Genomic DNA, 10,504 nt, shown 5'->3' with positions numbered 1-10,504 from the left:
ACCACTTAATTTAAATGATGAATCTAGGATTAGTTTACATTAGGACCAGATGTTAACAATCATAAAAGTATTGCCCACAAGAAATGGAAACTCACGCAGTATAACAATTAATAGCCCTGCCGAAATAAGCAAAATCAAAGGTATCTTAGATGAGATGTCTTCAAAAAACGAGTTCCTAATTATCTGTTAGTTTTTTATTTGATTATGTCTCTTTACGAGCCGGTTGCTCTTAAAAGCAATCAATGTAACATTGATGATCCTACCAAATAACAAGTAAACCCGATGAAGGCCTATACTTAAAAATGATAAATAAGAAAAAACTGTTCCTCAGATCTGGAGTGTGAAGACATCAGGGATCATAGCACCTTTATGCTGGGAGTCAAGGACATTATCAAGTCCGTATGGGTTGGTTTCACCCCATTCAATTAACACAGGTAATTAGTAGGCCTAATAGCCTACTTTGATGATATGGATATTAGAATACAATTAACAATTATTTCGTATTCGTCGATGTTACTTTTTTTTATTTTTGCCATACGCGATACCTCTAATCAGTTTAGCCCTCACATCAATTGGGACTAAAACAAGAAGACCCCCACGCTACAGATCTGTCTGTTAGGAAAGTGGTCTTCAGGAGATCAAAGAGTTAACTCTCTTGTTTCAGTGTTGAGGTTGGTCTGAGTCAGATTATAAGCAGAGAAACAAGTTACGAACAGCTATTCTGCAGTGAGAAAATTGTAAATAATCCAACTCGAAATGTATATTTATTAAAATACGTGCAGGCCAATCCAAACTAAACAGACCGAGATTCCAATTAGAAACAAATCCCCATCATTGAGTCGCAATGTTTATGGCACCGGGTATAGCCCCCTGCAGAATCACTGAGGGTGATTCTGCACTTAAAGACCCAACCAAACGATAAGCTATCTCCAACAAGACATGCAATGCAGAAGAAGTAAAAGGTCTTTGCATCTACCGTCGGTCGGGGAGGCGAGAGGACGAGGAGCCGAGAGTCGATCCCTGAGTCGGGCGGGGCTTAAGGTCCACACTCATAAACCCTCAACTCCTAAAGTCAGTGTCAGGTAACTCGCTCCACGGCAGACCAAGGTTAAGAGCTCTCTCTGCACAACATACCAGGAATAAACAATGCGCTTTGGGTCACCTTTGTTCAGCTCATGGTAACAACAATTTAAACCGTTTAAAGCCCCGTGAACGCTGAGCTCCACCGACGAGGACCCACGGACGCACCAGAGTTTGGGACTTTTGGACGTGTTGCGTTTCCTTCTATTCCATTACGCGCGGGGATGATTTAAGTTTCCCGAGAAGAGCACAAGAGATGTGAGTCTGGAGAACACCTATTGGCGTTAAAGGAGTGGTCATCGCGTTAAAAGAGAAGAAAAGGAAAGCCGTGAGTCATTTTGGGCGATCCGATAAAATGCAGCATCCCTTGGATATGGGAGCGCATTATTACCCGCCCGAAGCCCACCCCGACCACCGGTCACACCGCTACAGGAGTTTCATGATCGAGGAGATCCTGACCGACCACCCGGAGCGCAAGGTGTCCACCCCGGCCGGGGAGCTGCTCAAGTTCGGCGTGCAGGCGCTGCTGTCCGCGCGGCCGTTCCACAGCCACCTGGGTAAGACGGTGCGCCTTCCGGCTGATGTTAGAGTTTAGGTTTCATTGAACCACAGTTTGAAGTAGAGCACAGACTGGGCCGGCACATTTTCATTTCTTAAACGTGTAGGATATAAATAAACGTGCTTTTTTCCACTTTAAACATAGTTTTCATAGTTGGTTCACTTTGTAAACGTCGCGCTCAGACAATAATCCCTTTGCGTAAAACCGCAATCGATTTTAAGTTTAGATTAGAAAACGGGTATGTTTTCTAGTGAAAAACGTGGGTTTTTGTATTTAAATATCTGAAGATAGGGTTAATTAATACTCCTTAGATTTGGGATACAATTACTTATTATTGAGCCAAACCATTTTTTGTATAGAAATTCGTCATTCGAAAACAAACCTAATATGCCACATGTATGTAAAGCGTTTTGTACGGTGTAACATTTTTTATAAGATATAAATCAAGAAATATATTTAAAAAAAAGACTACCCATGTTAATAACATAAAATCTAACTCAGCGCGCCTATACGGATTAAAAACATGTTTATATCTAAACCAACAATAACATCTCCAAATAATTGTAGATTGGTTATGCCCTTCTTTGATAAACAAAATATGAAAATCCTGATTCAAAACTACTAACTAAACTATGCTGAAAATAACTTAACTAAAACGATCTGAGTTTAAGGAAACATATTGTGAAAGCAACCTGGTTGTAATTATTAAAAATAACAACAGGACCACAACTCGTTCCGTTGGGCCTCTAACGGATCTGGTGCAACTTAAATTATCCCAAAGGCGCATTGTTTCAAAAGCCTTATTTAGAAAAGCCTAAAATAACCAATGGCCACTGAACACACAATGTAGACTAAGGCTATAAACGAGCTGACTTTTCCATGTTGTTCCTTTTTCTCTCCACAGTGTTAAAGGCCGAGCAGGCGAGCCTCCTGAAGTTCCCCATGTCCCCGCTGTCCTGCTCGCTGGGGCCCATGGGCTCGCCGCTCCTGTCCGGGCCTCCGGGCATGCAGCTCGGCTCTGCGTCGCACCACCTGCCGCTGGACCTCCACCTCCGCAGCAAGCTGGAGCACCACGGCTCCGACGGCAGCAAGACCAAGAAGGGCCGGCGCAGTCGGACGGTCTTCACGGAGCTCCAGCTCATGGGCCTGGAGAAGAGATTCGAGAAGCAGAAGTACCTCTCCACGCCAGATAGGTAGGTCAAGTGTTGATGTACTTCAAAATCAAACACATGAATAGGCTGTAATTACGCTCTGCGACGCACTGTTGCAGTCCGACCTAAACGTCTCCCCACCACACACAGAATAGACCTCGCCGAGTCGCTGGGGCTCAGTCAGCTGCAGGTGAAGACGTGGTACCAGAACAGAAGAATGAAATGGAAGAAAATAGTGAGTTTCACTCTTTATAATGATGACGGTGAACTGGATTTTCAACAGTAGTATCAATCATGATATAGTAATTTAATGAACGTGTATTTTTAATTAAAGTGGCAATTTCATTTAGGCAATTTTATTTTCAACCACCCTACACACAACTTACATTAATATCTTTGCGTAGGCTAGTCAAATGTTTGAATATTATGTATTAACGCACATATGTGCCAATAGTAATGCTTTGATTTAATATAACTGCCTTACACGGAGACCTAAAACACGACCTAAATCCTTTGCTTTGTGACTTCTCCTTTGCAGGTTCTCCAAGGAGGAGGACTAGAGTCGCCCACCAAGCCCAAGGGCCGTCCCAAGAAGAACTCCATCCCGTCCAGCGAGCAGCTCTCGGAGCAGGAGAGATCGCGGGAGCTGGACCGTCAGTCCGATGCCTCCAGCTCCCACTTGGACATCGATCCGGAGGACGAATGACTCGCGTTTGGGCAGATATTGGACGGTACTATAGTGTTGCTTGCGGACACTCTCTTTCTCTGAGACATGTGGACTCAATACGAATGGCAGAGCGTCACACCAGACTTTGGACTGCATATTGGACCCCTTTTGGTCCGATCAGAAAGCCGTGAGGCCACACACGTCCTACACGCCTATCTAAACTCATCAGAAGGTTCTTGCGGATGATGATGATGGTCTGCTATGGTCCGAGGAACATTCCCCTAATGCCAGACTTCTTCTGTAACCTATATTGGCGCTGATGGACATGGCCATCCTAAGGCTGAAGCGTAGTGTATCCTGCTGTGAAGTGGGTCTTCCATCCAGAGAAGATGACAGTAGGCCACACTCTCATGCGTTCCCCTTGGATGGACCTCCGCCTAGGAGGAAGGGAACACACACTTGTTGCATTTGCGATGAACGTTGCGAAAAAGGATCCGATCCACTCTTACTTTTCCGTTTTGCATTCCTGTTTGTGTAACTTGTATGTTTTAATTATTAAATATATTTTCCTAAACTATGCTCTTTTTCCCAATTTGAATTTTACGCATTATCACCAGCAGCCCAACATCACATCCACATGAGGGATATCATTGTCGTTAAAATACTGTCTGTTAGGCTAGTTATTTGTTAGTGCAACTGAGAACTGCAATACAATTAAATCGATTTATTGAAAAACACAACAGGGCATAACTTGTATTATGGTTTGCTGCAAGAAGTTTCTAGGGGACGGAGGGCTGGATTTACCAGATCATCTATTAAAGTAATTTATGAATCATTAATTATCCGAGGTCTGGATGCTGTAAACAAGAAGCAGATCTGAAATCTCTCTCCGGAACACAGTGTTTATGTTCTGATGGATGAAGGATAGAAAAGGCCAGTGCGCTGACGTTTCAGAATTGTTTGCAATCCTAATAAGCAGTTCAAGGTCATTAAATAATTTACAGATTTAGATTTCAACAGACGGTTTTCGGAGCATCAAAGGAAATTGTTCTAGAGTTGTGAGTTGGTCTCAGATCAAATCAAATTGAAATAAAGGACTTTAAATCTTCCTTTACAATGTAAATTATTTTGCCTGACAAGGTTAAATTTAAACACCGTTATCTAGGCCTATATAATAATTGTCCCATTAATAAGGCCTAGTAATTGAATGTATATTTTGAATTATTCAATAGTATTTCACAGATGTTATTTTATTCTATAAGCCTCCCTCATAACACGAAAGGAAGTTGGGTTATTTTTTAGCTCACATTAAAGACACAGCAACCGTACAGTACACAATACTGTCTTCCAATTCATTGTCTCGCCAGATTAAAATATTTCTATGTTTGTGTAATATTAGACCAGGTTTGAAGATTATTGCTTTGTGGAGAACAGCATGGGATGAAATCTATGAAACCATAGATATTTAAATTGCAACGACACGAGAACGATTTCAACTAGATGATCATAACGTGGCAAACATTCAAATCGAGCGATCAATTCTATTGATTTTAGATGATCGTTTGGTGCTCAGATTTCTCTCTCTCTCTCTCTCTCTTTCTCTCTCTCTCTCTCTCTCTCTCTCTCTCTCTCTCTCTCTCTCTCTTTTAATATTAATTGAACTGATAGAGATACCTTTAGAATAGCCTACAAGAGGTCATATCGATGTAGGAAAACCAGCGGGATTTTTATTTGAGTGCATATATCAATAAAATATCAAACAGACCTGTCGCTATAAAGCATCGCTTGCCCGATTGTTTGGGAATTTTGCTTCTCGTTTTTATCTGTCAACTAAGAGCCTATTTAGATTAAGTAGTAAAAAAACTGCTTCTTTAAAAATATATTTGAGGCCTGTCCTATAATTCCAAATTCACTTTGATATTTTAATTATCGATGCAAATTATTTTACTTTTTTGGGTTTAGGTAAACGCAGGTGAGAAACATTTACCATTTACTAACCTAACATTTCCTGCGGGCTTAAGAATATTCAATTGACGATGATTAAATTTAACAACCATATATAAAAAATAATATGTTAGAACTATTGACTACAGGATGTGTACTAAAATGTCACATCATATATTTAAATACAGACCAAAACTGTACAAAATCAGGATGTTTATGAATGTGTTTCATGCTCCATTAAAGTGAAGAAATATAGGCTAATGTTTTTCCTATACACACAACCACTATAAGCCACAATTCAACTCCTTGAGCGATGCTCTGAAGACTCTGAGGATGAAGGCCTCGAAGGGACAGGCGTGTGAAGGAATGCCGTCACATCTTTGATGTTGCAATGTTACTTTGACAGATTGAACGTGCCTTCTTTTATGTTAGACAGGTGGCTCCATTAACGAGGCTATTTTTTATTGCCATTCTTATTAGATAATTACCTTATGGAAACTGTATCTCGTCCAACATTCGTCATTGGCGTGCGTTCCTGCACACAGATCTCCACTCACTCTAAAGGCCGGACTACGAAGTCACATTGATATCGAATGAATCACCGTTTAATAAAAACACACCGATTGTTTCTAAGAAAGTATTTGCAGTTGCGTGCCACTGACGTATGGCAACGTGCATTCCGCTCTATTTGCAGTCTGTCCGTTTACACTCCCACCATCGTATACGCTCACACAGACACACACACACACACACACACACACACACACACACACACACACACACACACACACACACACACACACACACACACACACACACACACACACACACACACACACACACACAGACACACACACACACACACCTGCTATACATGCCTCAGTAAAGTGAGGAAAAGTGAAAATGAAGGAGGTGGTCGCCTACAGGCAGAGGCCTATTTAGACAATAGGTCTATAACGGTAGGTCTATAAAATAAATAATGCTTAATAAAGTAATAACGTTTGCCTAGTAGGCTACATGCTCTAATATTTACCTCATATCTAAACATAATGACTTACAATTGACAAATTTGTTTCCTTCATATAACATTTTCAGAAAATTATATATCGTTTTTTATCTGTTTACAGGAAGTGTGCGCGCGTGTGTGTGTGTGTGTGTGTGTGTGTGTGTGTGTGTGTGTGTGTGTGTGTGTGTGTGTGTGTGTGTGTGTGTGTGTGTGGTCAGACCCAATTAAGAGGCCTCATGATGATATTCCGGTTAGGTGCCTTACTGTAAACAAAAAGTGAGAAATACAGAGAATGGTCAAATTCTCGCGAGAAAAGAAACGTTCGCCCGTCGCCAATTAGAGCTCCGGGATTCTGAAGCCTGCCTCAAACGCTTTGATTCCTTAATAAACGCATCAGTGTGTTGGAAATAGGCCTAATTGTTGACTAAGACCGAAACTCACTGAAACACGTTCACTGAGTGTTTCATGGTCTATAATAACTAATAAAGTGAGGTCGTAGGCTATATGTATTTGATAGGATTTTTTTTAGCTTACCTTATTCTGATAAATGCTTTGTAGTATAGCTGGTTTCAAAAATGGTACAAATTGGAATTTCACTGGTGAAAAACAAAATATTTGTAATTAATTAAAAAAAAAAAAAAAAAGCAATTGCTTTCATCAAGTATTTTTGGAGGCTATTTGTTGCAAATAGCAAATAGCCTATATAGGCTTGACGCCACATGCTTAGTTCTGCCCTTCAGATATATGGACAGAGTAGGCCTGCACGCGCAATCATTTATACACATTTTATTGGTGATGATTTAGAACCCTCAGAATTACTATATTTATATTATATATAATAAATATGATGATTATATTTCGTTTGATGACCAAGCGAGGCAATCTCAAATATAGCCTGTTGAAATGCACTTTCCGCCAACTTGGTGGTCTTCTGTAACAGTTCTCAGTTTCACTTAAAGAAAACCTGTCTGACATGGACATCTGTAGTCCACACACACGCACGGCGACACACACACACACACACACACACACACACACACACACACACACACACCGCACGCACGCACGCACGCACGCACGCACACACACGCACGCACGCACACGCGCACACACGCGCGCGCACACACACACACACACACACACACACACACACACACACACACACACACACACACACACACACACACAGACATATGATCCCATCATCATCCAAGCAAATGTCCAATCAGTCGCTGTCAAGTTTACGTCAAGGCCAAATCGTATGTAGATTAATGACACGTGAGGCCTAAAATAAGAGTTTGCTTCAGTCGAAAGATAAAATAGCCCCAAAACGTGCAATACACAGAAAAAAAAGACATACGAATTATAATTATCTAATATAATTAAAATAAATCAAATTAAAGTTGAATATATTTAATAACAAAAAAAGACCATATTTTATTAATAATAAAGTCATTGCTACTAAATGTGTTAGACTCGTCTGTGTGTTTTGAGCGAGGTAAGTAGCGTCCCATTGGCTTGAAGATGTTCCCCTCGTTCCAGTTCCACACTCTCATTTTCCCCTCTGGGCGGGGGGACTGGGGGGGACGGGGGGACGGGGGGCGGGGAGGTCGGACTAAGCGGGGGACTGGACAACGATGACTTCCGACATAAATTACAATCAGAGGAAGAGTCGTTCGCCAGGAATCTCTAGATTGGGAACATCCACACTCAGGGTAATTTAATCATTACCGGGACCCCTTTGTGGTGGCAGGACTGCTGGGGAGGGGGGGGGGGGGGGGAGCGGTGTATGGGGAGTGTGTGCACAGTTGACCCCAATTTTGGAGGGTGGGTGTTTATGGAGTCAAAAGGGGGCACGCTCAGACGGATCCCAGGTCTGTGGGGGTGTATGGGGATCTCTCCAGGCGTGTGTGTGTGTGTGTGTGTGTGTGTGTGTGTGTGTGTGTGTGTGTGTGTGTGTGTGTGCTCTATGGTGGTCTGGGGTCTTTGGGGAGGTCTAGGGAGGGTCTGAGTGTGACTGCGGGTCTATTGGGGTCTAGGGTGGTCTACATGGGTCTGGCAATCATAATGGGTCTCATGGAGACTATGGGGGTCTATGGGTCTGGATGATCTGGGTCTATGGGGGTCTGTGGGTGTGTCTGAAGGTCTGGTGGAGACTATGGGGGTCTATGGGGTCTGGATGGTCTGTGGGGGTCTGGTGGAGACTATGGGGGTCTGTGAGGGGGAGAGGGGGGTGGACTGGGATGGTCTTTGGGGGGGGCTGTTGGAGGGTCAATGGGGGGGGTTGGAGAGGGGGGGGGGTGGTCTGTGCATCCGCCCAGTGCATGCTCAGGAGAGCCGCTCTGCGATTAAAGCCGCTCTGATTAATGTAACAGAATGTGCCAGAAGTGCACATGCTGCGTATGATCCCAATTAGACTGAAACCCAAGTCCCAGTGCAGCCTTCACTTCACTGGCTCTGCCATTCCTCGCTCTGTTTTCATTGGACGAGAGGGCCGGTGCTTTGACTAGATGTGTTCTGCTTGTGTGTGTGTGTGTGTGTGTGTGTGTGTGTGTGTGTGTGTGTGTGTGTGTGTGTGTTTGAGGAGGGAGGAGGAGGAGGAGGGGGGGGTTGCTGAAGGTGATGTGAATTAAATGGAGCACATAGAATTCTAACTGTTTGATATTGATATGGTGGTGTGATGGTCGGTGTGTGGTGCGTTCCAGAGAGAATCACACTCACTATTTAATGCAGTATTTGCTTGTGACTCTGTCAGATGAACTCCAGGTATCGTAGTGTAGCAGTTTGACGTTGTGTAGATGTAGTGTGCGTAGTGTGATGTAGACACAACATGACACAAGTGTCATGTCAAAATGGTTCGGGTAATCGCATTTACTCGAATCTGCCACCCAGCAGGTAAAATCTTTTCCACTTCCGTTCACTCAATTCACTCAAATCTTCTGATGACTCAAAGCGCTTTAAAAAAAAAAACATTTGTGAAGCTTGCTTCAGTTCAAGGCTGTAGGTTATGTGACTTCATCCACGAAACAGCTCACCACGGAGACAGCGCTTATGCAAAGCGCGGTGCGTAAATAGCCCTACATTCTCCGCATGGGTGGCACCGGTGGAAACTATCCCATTATGACTTTTAAAAAGATATCTCGTGAAAATAAAATCCATTTTCGCCCTACGGCCGATAACGGCAGCTCTGTGCGTGCCTCACAGCCTCTTAACTCTCTAAATACGCCCTATTTAACATTCATTATGAGGTTGAACTCGCCAGCGCATTCGAGGCGGGAAGTGAACCCAAAACACGGAGGAGCTTTGGAGTTTGAAGTGCGCGGAGGGGGAACAGGGCCTTCTCTGTTCGAGCCTCCTCCACAAGCCCTGCCAGCGCCGAGCCACTCACCCCGTGATACAGTTTAAATAAATATTAGTTGTATACGTCGTCCCAGACTTCACAGTTGGATTTTTATAATTCATAACGACCCATATGTACGCTGTACCTGTCATATCCACCTAACGGGGAAATTATTTTCTTTGGAGGAAGGGAAGGGGGAGTTTATTATTTTTTGCCCGGAGTTAACTCACGTGTAAATGGGGGAACTACATGAGAAATGCAGACAGTTTTAGTTTGACGTATTACACCCATTACCCGTGCTAATATCGCGGGGATATTTCCACGTTTTTAACTGAGTGAGTAGGCCTACACACTGACACGTTGGTATTCATTCAGGGTAATAGTAAACAGCGTGGACAGACACGGCGCATGCGCAGGTCAAACCGAGTTCATCCAAAAATTAGGACTTCCTGTTGCAGGTGTCAGGTGACTTCCTGTGAACAGTCCAAATCAGGAATTCCTGTTGCAGGTGTCAGGTGAATTCCTGTGACCCTCCTAGAGGAACTCAGCGCGCCACCGCTAATGGGACGAGCAATTAAGGAGTTAAACAAGTGCTCAATTAAGAGGACGTGCTCATCCTCCACGCGGCGTTCCTTCTTCCCCGACTCCTCCCCCCCCCCCCCCCCAATGGTCTTCCGAGCAGTGTTACCTGATTGCGCCACATTTCTGGCTGCAGCCAGTGTTATCAGATTGGGCGGGAAATCTGGCCCAATCTGGC

General features: G+C 43.4%; 1 protein-coding gene across 1 annotated transcript; it reads left to right on the top strand.

Annotated features, from left to right (window-relative positions):
- Window positions 1-1,435: 1,435 nt before the first annotated feature.
- barx1 (BARX homeobox 1) lies at window positions 1,436-3,496 on the top strand (the record flags this gene model as incomplete). The annotated part of the gene is made up of 4 exons (XM_084464712.1): window positions 1,436-1,637; window positions 2,544-2,832; window positions 2,941-3,025; window positions 3,329-3,496. The coding sequence occupies 4 exons, from the start codon at window positions 1,436-1,438 to the stop codon at window positions 3,494-3,496; spliced, it is 744 nt and encodes a 247-aa protein (XP_084320838.1).
- Window positions 3,497-10,504: the final 7,008 nt, after the last annotated feature.

This window comes from Micromesistius poutassou, assembly GCF_964030765.1.
Source record: "Micromesistius poutassou genome assembly, chromosome: 2".
NCBI classification, from domain to species: domain Eukaryota; kingdom Metazoa; phylum Chordata; class Actinopteri; order Gadiformes; family Gadidae; genus Micromesistius; species Micromesistius poutassou.
Note: the sequence above shows the minus strand (reverse complement) of the source record. Positions and strands in the feature narration are given on the sequence as shown.